This window comes from Tyto alba, unplaced genomic scaffold (genome assembly GCF_018691265.1).
Source record: "Tyto alba isolate M040663 unplaced genomic scaffold, T.alba_DEE_v4.0 Super-Scaffold_23, whole genome shotgun sequence".
NCBI lineage: Eukaryota > Metazoa > Chordata > Aves > Strigiformes > Tytonidae > Tyto > Tyto alba.
Window position 1 is genome coordinate 11,508,802 of NW_024881297.1, and position 18,032 is coordinate 11,526,833.

Genomic DNA, 18,032 nt, shown 5'->3' on the forward strand with positions numbered 1-18,032 from the left:
GTATATTTACTCCAAAGCTCCTATTTGATAAATATTCAAAACTTTGTCGCCTTTATGATATTATAAAACCTTTGCAAATATAATCTGCAGAAATGTCTCATCTTGTTTTGAATCCTGCTAAGCACTTTGCTTCTGATGTTTTGTGAAAGTGGATTTCAGAAGCTAATTTTGCTTGGTAGAGACAAGAATCACTTCCTTTTTTTCAGTTTTGAATTTCTCATGTTTGTTTCACTGGGAATTGCATCACTGGATTTTTGAAGCTGAATGAATCAAAAATTATTACTTTGTCTTTACACAGCATTTGTCATATATGTCCTTTTATCATACATCCTCTTAATTATCTCTTTTGCATATAATTACACTGATCTTTTCAACTTCATCTTTCACTTTGTGAAGAATGTTGCTGTGTCCTTAATGATGCAAATGGATATTCCTGCTGTTCCCCTTTTTGAGACAGAATAATCAGATTCAAAAAAGTATTTGAGGTGATGTCCCCTTCTTGTATCATGCTCTTCTTGCTGCTGTTTTTTGCTTTATTTTGGTTTTATTGTCACTGACAATAGATTTTTACTGTGCTTTTCATAATGGTGTCTGGACTGTTGAAGCTAGTGGTAGTATTGCAAAAACAAATTCTTTGGGAGCACTATTTCAGTATTTGGACTTTCTTCAAATCACTTTTGAACATGATGCATACCACTCATTCAAAGTACTCTTTACAGAAATCAGTATTTTGCATTTTCATCATTGAATATGTTTTCTTTAGACTTCAGGTACTTTTAGTAGTTTACTATAATCATGCACCTAAAGTGTTCTTAAAAATAAAGGCGAGGAGGAGGGGGGAAAGCATGAGTTGATAAATAAAAAGGTAGAATATTGATCTAAGCCTTGGATGCTCAACCATCATTTGATAAGGGGCTTAAATTAACACTTTCTTGGAACAAAAAATTCCATGTAGTTTTACATCAAGTCCAATGTCAACAGTATTTAACATCTAGTAATGTCAGAAATGTGTCCAGTCATGTACTGTTTATTGATCTCTGGTTGCCCTGATGTAGTTGTTAATAAAGAAAAACACAGATCTTTTAGTCTAGGCACAGATCCCCTAAACCATCCTGCATATCAGGGTAAAGACTGTGCAATAATTGTACTTTCTATCAGCAGGGGAAGGCTGGGTAAAGCTCAAGTCCCCTAAAGGACAAAGTGCCTACCAATTATAGCTGTGTAAATCAGTAAGTCATTCCAAGTAAAAAAAGTTGTTTCTTAGGTAGGAGCCTGAAATGAAGGTTCATGGCATTTCTAATAGTGCTGTGGGATCCTGAGGAGTCTCGTAACTCATTCTTAGGATTTTTCATTACTTTAAAATTGTGTAGTGTTAGCACCAATGATCATTAATCTTTATACTAACAATCAGCATGGTATATAGTGTTTTCAGCAGATCAAGATCCAGTATTGTATTTTTCTGCCATAATAGCAGAAAATAGTTTTGAAGACAGAGTAGCAGGTAGATTTTAGATTTTTTTTTTTTAATGCTTCCAACCATAATGGGAAATGCTCAGTGAAAGCTGGCATAATTAGTCTATTAACGGAAAGAATGGATGTGAAAAAACAGAAAGTACCTGAGAAAGGTTAAAAATAAGCTAATTAGCTAATGTTTTAAGTGTAGGAGAAGGAATAGGACAGACTTATTTACATCCATATTTTGGTTAGATACAAATGGGGCAAAATTATGTCAAGGCCACTAAGGAAGATATTGAAGTAATCAAAGCAGGAGACAATGAAAGTTGAGACACACTCCTGGGTGGGGGTTTCCATTGGGCATTGACAGAAAAGACTGTTCAGGGGACAGTTTGAGGAGCTGAACAGCAAGATGTAGACAAAGCTTGGATTTGATTCTGTAAGTAGAGTTGAAGTTGATGCTGAGCAGAGGATCTGTCATAGTGATGAGTGCAATTACCTGGAAAAGACTTTGAGACAAGATTTGGAGTGGGAAAAGATGATAAATAGATCTATTTTAGCAATAATGAGTTTGGTCTGAGCTTACTGCTCTGTTGACAAGCTATTCAAAATTCCATGGCTGCATTGAAAAGGTGAATCAGTAATTGATTTGCCCTCTGTAGAACCATTATATATTATCATTATTAATTTTACTTTATAGCACAGTTGTTGTTTGACATGATTACTGGTTGAAGTGTGTTTTTAAAGTTATTCAATTAAATAAATTCTGGTATAAGAATTATTAAAACGAATTAAAGATTTTTTTAAGATTGTTGTCATGGGTATTAGTGCAAACTATAAACTTCCAAACTTGAAAAATACTGTTTCTTCAATCTGTTTGTTTACTTCTGTGAGGGTCCCTTTACACTAATGATAATAAAGCTTGTTACTATGGAATATGGTTGATGGAGCTTGGATACAGGAAAGGTAGTCCTTTTTCAGCCATAACTCAGAGTTCTACTGAGTCAACAGGAGTGACAAATAGTAAGGAGTCACAATGCACAAATACTGTCTAAATCCTATGTCTTCTATATTTGCAATTGGATAAAAGATATAAAATGTGCAAGAAGGCTATTTTGGGGGGAATAGTGTCTATACCATATAATTCTGTTACCTCATGGTTTTGATTTCACTGTATTTTACAATGAAAATAAATTTGGAGAAGGTAGTATTTAAAGTTTCTATGCTATATACGCTCTGGATTACTATAAAACTGCATGCTTACTTTATTAAAACATTCCAGATAAGATGTGTCTTTTTATGATATACTAGTGGCTGTATTTTGACTTCAGTGGTGCATATGGGTTTCTGACATGAGACACATACAAGACTTGTCAACAACGATAAGAGCAGGATTTGACATTCCTTGGAAACGTGTTAAAGTTAATATGGTGGGATTTGAGCTTTCCCTTTCTGTTGCTGTTGGTGTCAATGGAGTTAACTCATAGCCTGTTAAACCAGTTTTGGTTTTTGGTTGGATATTTCAGTCTGAGATAAGGAGTTTCTATTCCTGCTGATTCTTGATTGGAGCGTGGGACCAACAGCTTCAGGGGTGGGCTTTGATAGACGCAGAGGAGCAGAGCTCGGATAGTAGGTTTTCCATAGGATAGAGGGCTCTGAATGTGGCCTGCTGATGTGCCCACCTCTCACTGTTTAATATTTCTCCAATCACTGCAAAATGGTATATTCCTCTGTAGGAGAAGCAGTAAAGTTTTGGAGCTCAGCCAGGTCCAAACAATTAAATAAGACAGCATAAATATTAAGGGCCAAAATATCTTGACTGCAAATAAATAAAATTGCATACCCTGCCAAATATTATTAGATTTTCTTAGAAGGAAGCCTTGAGATTTTCATTTAATGGGATGTCTCATTTTAAGTTGCTAAAAACTTGCAAGGAAAATGGTGATTGAAAATGATGGTTTTGTTCTCTTAATGCTGATGACGCTTATGCTACAGCATTGTCAATTTATATCAATGGAGGAAGGTTGAACTCTTTCATCTACTTCAGGTTGAATGGAATGGAAAAAAAAAAATCATGTGTCATTAGTAAACTCCCAATGAGTTCATGTATTGTAATCTTCATTTCCATTTTGATACTTTCAAGGACATGTATAAACAAAACACCTTAATTCTGCTTCAAGTGCAATCTGTTTGGTTTTGGTTGTCATATTAACCAGGAGCAGAATTATGCCTACACAGCTTATTCTAATACTGCTCACTCTAATGCAAAGCTACTAATGGTAGGGAAAACATCAGTGTATCAGTGGGGGGCTTTTCTGTTTCAGAAATAGCTTTAAGATTTTTTGGCTAGTGGTCAGAACTGTTGCGGTAGGTGTAGCTCTGTGTTCCCATGATGCAGTGTCATTGGTCATTTTCTCCTGCTTTCTGCCCCCTCCCGCCCTGTTTTTCCTTTTTCTTCAGTAATTTTCCTATATGCAAGAGCTGTTCTCTGGAAGCCTGTTTTGAGACTTTGAAGAATCGCAGTGAAACAGTCTGTTTGATACTTTGAGGATAATGAGGAAAACTAGTTGACTGTGTTGCATAAGTTTTCTCCTGAACAATTCCAAGTGTTTGAAGACTTGAGATCTTTTATTTTCTGTTTCTTTAAAAGCAGGTCCCCAAAAGTGGCTCTGGGATAGATATAGGATGAACTTACTTTGCAGGTGGGGAAAACAAGCAGAAACCCCAGTGTACTGTAACTGTGCTTGTTTGTGTAGGAAATTAAAGTGATCTCTGTTTTACTCAGGTCAGGTCTCAAGAGTGTACAGGAAAACTGGTAATTTGCTAAAGGATTTCCTTTTGGATTTTCTGTGGCACGTTTTGTTACCATAACAGTGCTGTTTTGACCTGATGAACAGAGCTGTAAGGCTGAAGATAAAGCTTTAAGGGACTGGTGGGGTTTTTTTCGGTTTGTGTGATTTGTTTTGATCACTAAAAATATGTGCTGAGGACTGGTACGTTGGTTAACCCAACTTTTGTAGAAACACTGCTAGAACTGTGTTTATGATGTATATGAAATTATCCAGAGTAGAGTGTATCAAAACAGCTATGCTGCAGTTACTGGAAAAGGAGCAAACTGTATTCGTTACAATGATGTTTATTATTTCTTCACAAGAAATTACTTTGCTGTGAACAGAGCTCTCTGGAGCCTGGAAGCCTTCTTACCTCCAGGGAAGAAATAATATTTCTGTTTGCAGGCTATCGCATTTGCACCAGATGAGTTTTGAACACAAATTACTGTATTATTCACTAATTTGACATTCTTTATTGTGTAGCTAACATGAGCAGATTTTATAAGCGTCATGAAAACAGATTTTATTTCAATTAGGAAGTGCCTTTTATGTTTTTTAACAAACTGGTTTTGGATTTATTTGGATGAATGTTAATGTATTAGTGAGTTAATTAGTGCCTTCTCTTTTTGCCTTTTGATACAGAAACCAGGAACTTAAAGACTTGGGAGAACTTGCTCCTCACTGGGACAATATGCGCAAAAGTGTTATTGCTCACTGTGATCAGATGTTGAGCATGTACCAGGATACCCTTGCAGAGCTTGGGAAGCATACAGGTATGATTCTCTGAAAGTAGCCTCTCCTCTTCTGGAGCAGTTAAGAATTAACTAGATTGATTATTATTAAATACTGGCGTATTCAGCAGAAATAAAACACATAAAAATGAAATATTTGTGTTTCTGAGATATTCACAGGTGTCCTATTTCCTCATCTAAATTTTTTTCATGCATTCTAGCAGTTTTTCAGTTAACATGGTACATGGTTGCACAGCAGCCAAGAAAAATTAGAGAAATGACTGCATGTGTTTTAATTGCACATTCCCTTGAATATACTGCTCTGCTAGTATTAAATACCATCTGCCTATTGAAACCAGTCTTAAAGGTAGTTTTGTCAGTGTTTCTTGAAACCTGACTTAAGTTACATTTAACAGTCTGTAGGATAACAGTAATATCTGGCTATGTTGTGCATATCCTTAGTGTAGTTGCTGTCATTGCCCATGTTGTGCCAGAAGAGCACAAAATTAATATGGAATGGGCAGTCTGTCCTCAGTCCAGAAACAGTAGTATTGCTTTTTGTCATGTGGAGACAGTGGTCTTATATTCTGACGTGTGGTGGCTGCTTGTTCAGTTAATATCTGCTGGACTCCTGTGGTCAGGGCCTGTAATGTACCGTAGTGTTGGCATGCCAGTGGAATAAGACAGCATCAGTGACAAATGTGCAGAAAAGGCAGCTGGTCTTTTCCTCCTGTGGTGATTTTTGATCATAAAAAGAACAAGAAGATACTGCAGAAAATAGTATTTCTTCTTTGGAATTTCTTTTCTTTTTATTGTTCACAAATCATTCAAGGAACTTATAATTCTTTTCTGTTTTGTGAGACTACTGGAATTATTTCCTGAATAACACTGTATTTTGGGCAAACAAAGATTTGTCTGTTTATAGCATGCCTTTCTGCCTCTTCCTGCTGGTGTGCACACACATGCACACACCCCCACTTCAAGAGGTTTGGAGATGTTCTGGAAGGAAATGGGCACATTTGTTCTGAATTACTACAAAGGCCTTGTTGTGATTGCTGCTTTCTTGGTGGTGTCAGATTTCTAATGCCAGTCCTCACAATCACCATCTCAAAACCTGTTTTCAGTGCCCATACTGCCATTATTCCTTGCATATGCTGTTTCACTCTCTGTTCTCATCATTAAATGTTTCCACTGTGGCCTTGCAAATACATAAGTTTGCAATCTAGAATATTTCTGAAACAGGGATACATTATGAATATTGTAAAAATAGAGATATAAATGATTATAACATTTTATTGAAATACCTGGTATATATATATATTTATGGACAATTTGCAGTATTTTCCTAATTATTTCTACCTTGCTGTGTAGTCCAGCCAGAACTTTTTTGGTGTGTAGTGAGAAATGAAGCAATCACGTCTTAGTTCAATATACAACTAAAATGCATAGCAGAATAATTTATTCTGATAGAGAATTGTGTGCGTTTACTTTTATTATCATAAATCTTATGCACTTAGTAGGTGAGATACAAATCTTTCCCTTCCAAAATAGACATTAAAACTGTACTTTTTTCTGTTAGCCGTCATCTTCTAAAACAGAACTCAGCATGGTATTTCTCATTCCAGATTAGTCTGGGATAGCTTTCTTGGTCACAGGAAAGAGAAATCCTGGTTTAGTGTATGAACAAAAAACAGTCTCTAACTGAAACTAATCATTTTGGGAGCAGTTGATCACCTGCTTAAATGGGGGGGAGGGAGGAAAGCTCATCTGTTACACTAAATGTTGTCTAAAACTTTGCACTTTGGTTGCAAAAGTGTAATTTCTTGTAGTTATGATTGTTTACCACCATTAGAATATTCCAGTTCTGATTTTGGCAGACTACCTACTGATCCAGTATGAAACTTCAGCATTTTATCTGATTTATTTTTTTTTTTAATGCTTGGGTAATTACATTTTGAAAGCACTCCATAAAGTATGGAAGGAAATATGCAAGGCAATAAATACAGATTATGAAGGAATCAACATAATAATGATGCAGGAAAATATTGACATTTTGAGATTAAATTAAAAAAAAAGACAATGTAATCTATTAAGCATAAATCCTGCAAGGTCTGTATTGTGCCAAGTGAATTTGAAAAGTGTTAGTGATGTTGAATGACCTGTTAACTGTGGTTTGAGAGAACTGCAGTGGACCAGGGAACCTGAGATTATTGAGAACAGCACCAGCACATACAAAGACAGGTAGGAAAATTTCGCAGAAAACAAAGAAAAGCAGAAAACCAAAGCAACCTAATAATTGTAGCAGAGATGAGAAATAATGAGGAGGTGATGATTTTGGAGGCCAACACTCAGGTGTATACCTAAATCTCATTTCTTCAGCAACCCTTTTTCCCCTACTTACTAATACAGTGCCAATAAAATACTTTTTTATATTTGGAAAACCCCTGATTTTGTATCTTGTGTGAAAAGTTCCTTTAACATCCAAAAATTTATTTTATTGTGATTGGTGGGATATGTGCATATTCTGAAGCCTTAACGGACTAAAGCCAGTCCTTCTAATGAAAACAATATTTACTTTTAAGCCTACACTACAGTATTTCTATTCTTATTAAAACACAAATTAAATTAGGTGATAAATCCTCTGAGTAGTGAGTATCTCTTTAAAGTTGTTCCACAGAGGTCTAACATTTTAAAATTATAAATATGGGGGGGAGGGGAAGGGGGAAGAGGAGGGTGTATTGTGTTTACGTATGTATATCCAGGCTAAAACCTTAAGTCTGCATTTTGATCTTATAGGCTATGTAGAATATGGCTGCTCAAAAGTAAAAGAAAATCTAGAACAGACTCTTACATGCTTCTTCTGTCCATTATATTTTTCCTGTCTAGATCATTTGCAACAAGTAATTGCAATTCTGTGTGAAACAGAGATTAATCTCCCTGCATACAGTTTTCAGAAGTTTAGCAGTATTGCTTTTTTTTCAAAGGAATAGGGTGGATGTGGATAAAATTCAGTTCATGTTTTTAAGATGTTCCGATTCCTCTTCCATACCCATTTGGGATGGTTCTGCTCTATAAACAGTACACACTATAACTTTAAAACCAAGATTATAGTGTTAAGAAAAGCGAGGCAGACGTATATTTGACTTCATACTGTAGTTGCACAGAAGGCAATGTTGAGAAAACATTGTAGAGGCTGGAAATTTAAGTACTCACAAGGTAGAAAAGGCTAATATTAGAGATGTGAGTACAACTTTAATTCAGACTTCTCAGGTCAACATATTTCAACACAGTCCTTACTTTCCCATTGTCAGAGATTCATGACAAAAAAGATTTTGCTTCACAGTTTGGGCTGTGTAGGCTTCTTACTTTATCTTAGTCAGCACATTGCCTGAGTTTGGATTGAAGCAATTCTATCCATTCTGAAACAACTTGAAAGTTGTGGTGCTCTGGAGTTACCTGCGCATCTGCGCTGGAGATCCAGCACTGCTTGGAAACAGGCATCCATCCTAGTAGGGGTAGTTTGTGATCAGCAGTACTTAAGAACTCAACAGGGTTGGGTTTCTAAACTAGACCGAGCTTCTGTTATCTGGCCTCAGATGCAAAATTTGAGTCAAGTTGTTATTTTGGGAAGCCTTATTTTAAGGGGCCAACTGGCTGCATTCCTCTAGAAAAGCTGTGTAGTGCTTTTGCCTCTGCCTTTGCTTCACTGCCATGTTGGCAACCAGAGATATGTGGAAGCACTAACACTCAGTCACACTCCTCTCCCTCCTTGGTACATCAAGAGCACGGTTAATGTGTTTAACATTTTTGCTTTGCTACTCACTGAACAATTGCTTTCCTTTAACAAGAGGCTTTTAACATGTATCTTCTCACATACATGGAGTTGATCCTTCAGAATTGTAAGTCATCTAGAGTGTACATATATTCAGTCTCCTTTTGTATCAGCACTACAGAAGACTGTTCACTCATAAACAGTGTGAAGAAGGGAGGATAGCCTCTGCAAATAAAATTTTTCCAAAATATTCCCACATTCCTCCTGTACAATCACATGATGGGTTTTCTGAGAGATACCTACTGCATGCTCAACTGAGCTATTTGTGGAATTTAATGGAGAAGGGTGTTGTTAGTAGACCACTTAACTTCTTTCTAGAAGTGAGCAATTGCAGTGGAAGTATCAGGAGACTGCATTAGTGTGAGACAGCAGTTTTGGTTTAGCAGCACATTTACTGAAAATGGAGGTTTAAGGAAGTTAAGACTACTTCAAATTTGAGTTGTTTTGGCAAACATTTTTATCCTCAAAAATGAGGGAGAATTTTAGAGAATGCCAAGTATTTTTGCTTCAAGGAAACATAATAACAGGAATCTAAAAGGTCTAGGTAACATCAAAACAAATCATTTCAGGTTAATCTGAAACACAGATTTGGTGATTCTGTGGGGGAGTAAAACTTTGAAACCTTTTTTTGTTTGTTTTAGTTTGACCTGAAATTATTATTTCACCCCCCCATTTTTTTTTTTTCCATTTTAGTCACCAAACTGAAAATTCATCCAGCCCTAGAAGGAGAAGAAAAGACAGTCAAGGTTAAGGCAATTCAGTATTGCTCTGGAGAACTGGACACTATCCCTGCCTCTGTCACAAAGTTCCTATGTGACACTAGGCAAGTCAGACCTCCAAAGTGGTTAGTGTGTGTTCTTCTCTTTCGGAAGCCTGGCAAGACACACAAGCTGTTTTGCAGAAGTACTCGGTACTTATGGATGAAATTCAGCTCAGTAGGAGCTGTACTTCCAAAATGGAATGTGATATTGTATTATTATGCGTGCTCTGCAGAATTATATCCTCCATATTTCATATTGATAAAGCGTTTCTTAAATGCTTTGACCTTAAGTTGTTCTCTGCCATTAGAATAGATAAAATTCTAACCCCTTTTCTCAGCCAGTTAAAATTATTCTATAAATATTTGTAAAGCCCTTAGAAACTGTTGTGATGCATGCAGTAGGCAGGTTTGAGGAAATTAATAATCCTGTCTTTGTGAGAGGTTTAAGCAATATATTTGAATCCAGATACTGAAGTAAACGTTGGAAACAAAATACTGAATCAGTGCTTCTAAAGTGAGCAGCAAAGACCCTAAACATTCAATGAGATGGAAAAAACTAGTATGTGATAAGCCACTGAAGTCTGTTTCACAGTTCTCTTCCATGTGGATGTCAGATGAAGGTTGCATGTATATTCTGGTGTTTCATAACTTTGAAGAGTTTAATCTTGAAGCAATAATAACTATTTTAACAGAGGGAATGTAGTTTTCTTGATCCTTAAGTACAGTTTACCAAATTATTTAAAAACAAACAAACTATACTGAAAATTAATTTTATCATATGGATGATACTGGCAAGTAGAGATTGAGATATAAATTCCACTGCATTGATCTCTCATACCTGAGTAAACAGAGTAACTGATCGCGGTGGGTGGTTATTATCCCATATGTTTCTGGCACTGGGTGGGAAGGGTTTCTGGAGTCACAGGTCTGCCCTGAAAAGACGAATAGTAGACTCGGCAATGTTGCACGTGTTCTACTCCAGCTCAGGATAGAAGTGTACTCCAGGGAGAGCAGGCTCTTCTCCTCATCTCCTTGCTACTCTTCTTTTGCCTGTCCCTTTTAATCTACTGGCATTTTATTCTCCTCATAGTCTGCCAGTGTTTCCTTGTCTCAGATCCAGTTACCATTCCTTAAACTTTGATCTTGGTCTCATCTGAATTCTCATAAACAATCTGCCTCCTTTCTGTTTTCTTTCCTAATGATTTACAGTCTCCTCACCTTCACTATTCCCACTGCTTTTCCAATAGAATTCAAATTCCCTTAATTGCTCCCATAATTTTGTCTTTCTGCGCTTTCCAGATGGAGGTTTCCGACCACTATTCCTCATCATCAATGACTCCTGGTTTCAGCCTGCATCCCCAGGTTTCCCATCAACTCTGAACCTTTAAAACCTGTCAATTGCTTTTCTTGCTACCTTTGCTCTTAAGTTTTGTTAAATTCTTATTTTAATTACTAAGTTTAGGTAGCAGCCTAAGCAGGCTTGGCTGGTCTTGCATCATTGGTGCCCTCTGACAACGTGATTTGCATTGGAAAGCTCAATGCTTAGTCCTTTTGGAATCTATGGCAGTTTCAACAGATAATCTCTTGCAGATCTTGTCCAAGCAAGTCAAAAAGAAGAAAAATTTCAAATATTTCATTTATCTTTTTTTTTGGCAAGAAAATGTTGAACCTTTCCAACTACTTTTTTTTCTTTCTTTTTTTTTTTTTTTTTAAATGCTATCTGAATCAGAGGAATTGTAGTCCAAATTATTAATACTTGGCAAAATTCTAGGGTGCTAAAAAAATGGTCGATGTAAATGTTGGGCTGCCTGAGTGAGAAGATAGTACCACCTCTCCTTCCTAATCTACACCCTTTTATTTTATATATATATGCTGTATCAAATATCTCCAGGTAAATTACATTTTCATACTGGCAGGCTTTATATTCCTTTATACCACCATAGAGTTACTGCTAATCTCATACTTTTGAAGTATGCAACCAGATTTTTTTTTTCAGAGCATTGTGCTTCTTGTGATTCTGTTTTTTTTAGAAATAAAACTAATTTATAGCTTTTCTTAAGCTAGTTTATGTTTCTTTATTTGAATTTTCAAGCAAGAATGCATAGCCTAGTCAATGTAATACTTCTGTTTGAAGAAAAAATGATACTTGGTGAAAATGTAATACTATCATAGCTCTTTACACCTGTGTTTCTAGCACAGAATAAACATAATGCACATTAACTGTGACATGGTTTCCAGCAGACTGCAGACCAATTTCAGACAGCAGGAAAAAATGTCTATCACCTAGAATAAAAAATTAGATTGTTCTGTGAATTAAAAGCTGTTTTGTTGCTTCCAGTATGGATACATGCTGAGACTTGGTTAGTGAACCATTCTTCTCCTAATATACAATTACACATTCAAAGTAAATTAAAGAAGTCTCCTAACATACAAGTATTATCCTCACATTAAAAAGAAGACAAAACATCTGCTGGTTGCTTAAGATAATGATTCTTTAAACTTTTGTTTTTCAGGTTCGTCCTTCAAATCAAGCTGTAGCAAAGGAGAAAAAACATTAGAATTCATCCCAATAAATCTTCATCTGCAAAGAATGCACGTGCATAGTCCTCGATGGAAAGGTAAAGTATATTCTGCAGAGAAATTCCCCAAGTATGGCAAAGTATGCTTTGAAATACAATTAAGCTTGAATCTGAGAAGTATGGTTTCCATTTTAGCCCTTTTTAAGCTGTAAATAGGTTAATTTATATATCCACCTTCAAGGATGAACATTAGATGAACATGCTTTCAGATGAAACCTTAAAACCACAATAGAACTGAAAGGTATGAAATTAGAGATTTGACTTCTGGTCATTTTTAATGTTTCACTTAGTGGTAGGACACTGGCAACAGACTTGTTAAACTTTTTAGGTGGGACGTAAAGATGCTTCAGGTAAAAAGCACAGAAAGTAGTAGCATTAAATTGATCTACATTTTCTTGTTAGTAAATTTATGTGCAATTTGGGCTTACATGGATTCGGAAGAATGCTGAGGAGAAAAGAATATCACAAGAAATAGTCACTTTTAAAGAAAATTCTGAGAAGGATTTCATGTTGCATGTGTTCTGCCAGTCACTGAAGCTTGCACAGTAATAGCTTGTTTTTAAGATTCATGCAGTATGGCTTGATACAGAAGGCTTCTTGTATGACTACATCATTGATTGTTTTTTTGGTTTGTTTGGTTGTTGTTTTGGTTTTTTTTTTTAATAAAATCAAAATCAAGCTTCCAAATTCATTATTTAAAAATCTGTAGTGCTGTACAGGCTTAATGTGTTTAATTTTTAATTTTCTGTAATGGGTTCTAGAAATTATCTCTGTAGTTATTTCCTGGCTTTGTTTTGTGTACAAATCTGGAACCTGCCTGTCTTCCTGAAGGGTTTGATTTTATTCTCTCAGGCCTGTGCACGTGCTTCTAAAACCCAAGCTTTTGGGTTTGGATGTTTTTTGGAGTATTTCTAGAGCAACTGAATATGTACTGCCTGTAGAGGACCACACTTAAGTAAATTATGAAATCAGAGAAGTGATCAGCTTGCCCATCCTCCACATTTCTCTACAAATTCTGAAAGCTGCACCCAAGCATACCGCTGCTGAGCTTGATCAGAAGTCCTGAGTGCTGAAATTTAGGAATCGTGTCCAAAGCTAAAGCTATGCAAGGGATTTCTCTGCCTTATCTTCTGAGGCAACAGGTTTTGGAAACTGACTACAGATCTTGGAAAACTAAGGAGTGGTTAACTGAATTTCTTTCAAGTTTTTTTCTTTTAATGTTTTCCGGGGTCTTATGCTCATTTTATTTCTGTGACACTTCAGACAAATAAGTACATGCAGAATATATATGTATTCACTGAAATGCATTGGTAACCTGTGTGGTTAAATATACTCTGTTACATCAGTGCAGAACTAATACTGTCATGATTCATACTGACACACTGCACAGTGTTCAGTAAGATTCATGTCCTTCTAGGGCATCAGCTTAATTGTTCATTGTGATCAGTAATGTCAGTGTAGTATAAACGTAGTGTTTCTAAGGTGTTTGGTTTTTTCCCCCCACTGTACCACCAGAGATAGCAATAGAGCAGAGCACATTTCCTCCCAGAGATTGCCGTGATGGACGCACCAGCCTAGATGATGTGAGTTGCATGGTTCCATTAAGGACTGTGTTACTTCCGAACTTAAAATATCCTATTTCTTAGGAAGCCTTAATGAGCCCAGAGCCACGTGTGCCTAAATCAGCTTATTCAGTGCTACCCTGTGCCATGTAAGCGCTTGCTTAGTGTTAAGTGAAAATATCTCACTGATTATGCTGAAAATACTCTGAACTTATCATACCTTATGGAAAGGGGGATAATATTCTGTAGCGTTGTCTGCGATTCTGTTTAAGACAGATTCTGTTGCTGCTGTTTGCATATAATTTTTGCAGCATCTTTTACAGATAAAAGATTATATTGATACATACATATGAATAAATCATAGTACAATGAACATTTGTTGATAAATAGAGATCTATTAAATTTGCTGTCTTTGTATAAACACAGAAATTACACTCCATAAGGTTTTTGCCATATAAATACACTCTGCATCTAAGCAGATTGTAAAACAGTAAGTACAAATAACGATTATAGGAGCATTATACTAGGTAGTGCTAACGTTCATCGACTCCCAAGTTGGAACACAGGGACTTCTGATTGTCTGTTAGATAATGTATTGGTTCAATATTTCATTATTTCTTTTACTAAACAACGGTGCCTCCAAATATTTTAACAAGATGGGGATTTATAGTGACAGAATATGACAACATGAATTTTAATTTGGCTAATGTTTTGAAGTTAATTAATTAACTCAAAAGCATTTTTAGATTTGTAATGACTGCAGGTGGCCAGAATCTTAATTTTATGTTTTTTCAAGACAACCTATCTGGGAACTAGGGCACTGTATGTTTCTTTGCTAAATAAAAAAGTGGAATGAAATATTCCACTTAATCACTTGCAACTTTTACACTACTTGAGTTTTGGTTTATTTTTAATTAATTTTCTCCTTTCTCCTCCAAAACCACTTTGCTTGTGGCATATGGTTGATCCATAATTGAAAAGGGTACAGAAAGAGAGAAATGTTAGAATCATCTTCTAAATTTAGAACTTTGTTTAAATTATAAAACTCTCCCTTTTTTCTTCAGCTAATGTTCACTGCACTGGCATGAAAATTAGATAACATTGTTCTTGTTACACTCAAGTTTAGAGATTGCACAACATTAATAAAGAAGAGAACTTGTGTTAAAATCAGAGAATTTCCGCTTACGCATATTTATGGGAGACTGACACCTTAGTTATGGGGAGCTCCTTTTATTTTTTTATATACAAAATGGGTTCCTCAATATGTTTAATGTATTTTGGTAGCACTAAAGTATAAATATAACAAAGAGTACTTGAAGATTTTTATTATATTTGCCTTTGGCTGGATAAATGATTTCTGTATCTATTACATAGCCACTGTCCCATCTGTTCAGTTCACTGAAATAAGTTTAATTTTATGAGCACTAAAGACCTGTGTCTTGTGTTAGGTATACACAGTTTGTAGCAATTGCTAATCATTCTGGAGTAAGCAGCACTTTGACATCAAGTTGGTCTTTCTGATCTTGTGCTTTTCTTGGCATATTTCAAAGGGGACCTGGAATATAGCCAGGAGACTGACAGAAAAGAAAACATGTAAACATTCACAGAGGTGGTGATTAAACAAACTGATGAGCCTTGAAGCTGTCACTAACCCTTACACTATCAGATGTCTTAATTCTGGGAATGCCAGATAGGTTTTAATCCCATCTATAACATGTATGCACATGGATATGTACTTTCTCGTTCAACATATTCAACAACAGGTTTACTTTTACTGAACTTCAGTTCAGGTTGTTATTGGGTAGTGACATGGAATAGAAAATACCTGTGTGTTTAAATTTCCAGTAGGAACAACTTTGAGAAAAACCCCTATTTCATTATGGGATAAGTGTATCTCTATCAGTTTGATAAACACCACATTTTGCCTTGTTCATCATATTACAGAAGTTAAATTTGCATATTGCCATAGCTTTGCTTTTGTCCCTGTTTACACATTAAGTGTACTTGTTTTAAATAAATTTGGTGGACTGAAGAGATTTTTATTTTGCTTCTGACCAATGTGGGACGCTGACTGCCTCCTGTGAAGGCAAGCAGATTGCTTCAAATTTGAGATTGAACTGTGCTTGACATAAAAATCCCTCAGCTCCTTAAATTGGTGCGATACAGTTTAGATTTATGGAACTTCTACCTGTCACTGTGGCTGTCACCATGTTGCAAAAGCTGTGTGTTTTATTCAGGAACGAATGATGAACAGGTAGCTTATATTTCTGTAGGGAGAAGGAATTGTTTTTTGGTGAGTGTGCAAATGGTGTTATTGTTTCATTTGAATAAGTAGGAGGTGAGTGTATCATTGAGTCAGAATAATTAGTATGAAATGGAGATTAATTTAAAGCTCAATTACCTTGCACTCTAACCTTTTGCTTCCATCAAGTTCTGAAGTATTTGAGGAAGGGTTGAGAGGTTTTTTACCATCTGTTAATTAATAATTTTGGGGGAGCACGCTGACAATATGCTACAACTCCTACAACACTCTGCTGCATTTTGAGCTTTGTCTCCACTGTAAAGGGTTGTCAGCAGTAGTCCGCTCTTGAAGTGGATGATGGTTGTGAGGTACTGGAGCATTCCTGTACCAGTGCACTCATGCGGATGCTGCATGTCCTTCACAAGGAGCTGCACTGATGTGAAAGTAAAGCCCATCCCAAGGCATTCCTCCTGAGTCTTTCAGCATTTTCCAGTGCACGGTGCTCTGGAGAGTGGGAGTAAGACTGCCCTGTGCCCATCACCAGGGTCGTAGGCATTTTCCTCCTCTTTACCATCCTCACTCTCGCCTGTTTGCTTGCACGGGGCAGGTGCTCAGCTCTTCTGGGTGCATTTGTGTCTCAAACAGCTTCTACTTGACCATGCTGAGAAGAAGCCACAGGCTGAATGAAAACTTCCTTCTGGGTAAATCCCCCTCAAAATAAGGTATCTATAAGCAGGGGTCACTATCTATTTTTAAAACATAGTCAGAAAAAGCACCAGGGTTTAGTCTTTTAAATGTTTTCCTGTAGTTTCATGACTTATCTGCAAACATATTCAGAAGCCATTATTCAGTTACCTTGATGAGTTCATCTCTTATTTTGGTTTCAAGCCACTGTTCTTTAAGCAATATAACTGCTTATTGTCAAGTACTGATGGAGTTCTAATAGCCCAAGTTTATGTATTATGGATACATATCTATGAAGACCTGAAAAGATGGGCTCTGTAAGAATCTTGAAGCTCACCTTAGGCTAATGAAATTAGGTTACTTCTCCTTTTATTGAGGAGTCACCAATTCATTAAAGTTCAAATCAATTTGAGCGAATATGCTTTGTCATTCAGCTCTGGAAGTAAAACATAGTTCATTAACTGTGAATCACTTGTACAGTGTTCTTGCTTCAAGGGATATTTATCATCAGAATGCAAGAAAAGTTCTATTTTAGGAGAGGATTAGATTTTAATTTGCATGGAAAGCTTCCTTGATGAGTAAAATAGTTGACAGAAACAAGATCCTCCAAGGTTTCATTTAGAAATACATTTTAAGAATGAGGTATTCTGTATTTTTATACCTCTAGTAAGCTTGGGCACAAAACAGGTACTGCTTAGTGCAAACGTAAATTCTGTAAATGTAAATTCAAACTTTGAAGGAATAATTATTGTGGTTTGGGATGTAATTAAATCTTCATCTCTGCACTGACAGTCAATCACAGGCAGAAAATCAGAGGCTGTTTTAAAAAAGGTGTTCCGTTTCCAGTTCTGTAAGCATACATCCACAGAGAAAAAGTTCATCCCATACATCACAAGACATCAGGTACATACAGAGAGTAACAACAGTTTGTTCTGGCAAGAATTTCAATAGTGTAGTTTATTTCCCATTCTGGTAACTTTCTAGCTGAAAACAACTGACTTGCCCTGTGTTTGTAAGCATATACAGAAGGTAAACATATGTCATAGAACAAGTCTCTTCAATTTAACATTAAACAGGTAATTATATCTGAAAGTGGAAGCTAAACAAAATCAAACTAGAAAAAAAATGGAGATTTTTCCTAGTCAGATTGATTAATCATTGGAGCAACTTCTCTGGGAATGCAGTGAATTAATTGTCACTTGAAGTCTTTAAATCAAGATTAGATGCATTTAAAAGAAAAACAAACAAACAAACAAACAAACCAAAACAATGCCTTCACTCAACCAGAAGATATAAGCTTGATGCAGGAATCATTAGCTGTAATTCTGTAGCCTGTATTACACAGGCAGTCAGACT

General features: G+C 36.1%; 1 protein-coding gene across 5 annotated transcripts in view; it reads left to right on the forward strand.

Annotated features, from left to right (window-relative positions):
* Nucleotides 1–18,032, forward strand: part of INPP4B (inositol polyphosphate-4-phosphatase type II B) — a 342,715-nt gene that overhangs the window by 239,307 nt on the left and 85,376 nt on the right. For all 5 annotated transcript variants that reach the window (XM_042796878.1, XM_042796879.1, XM_042796880.1 and 2 more), the window contains 2 exons: nucleotides 4,929–5,059; nucleotides 12,123–12,227. In XM_042796878.1, the coding sequence (XP_042652812.1) occupies nucleotides 4,929–5,059; nucleotides 12,123–12,227 (236 nt within the window). The remainder of the gene's footprint in view (nucleotides 1–4,928; nucleotides 5,060–12,122; nucleotides 12,228–18,032) is intronic.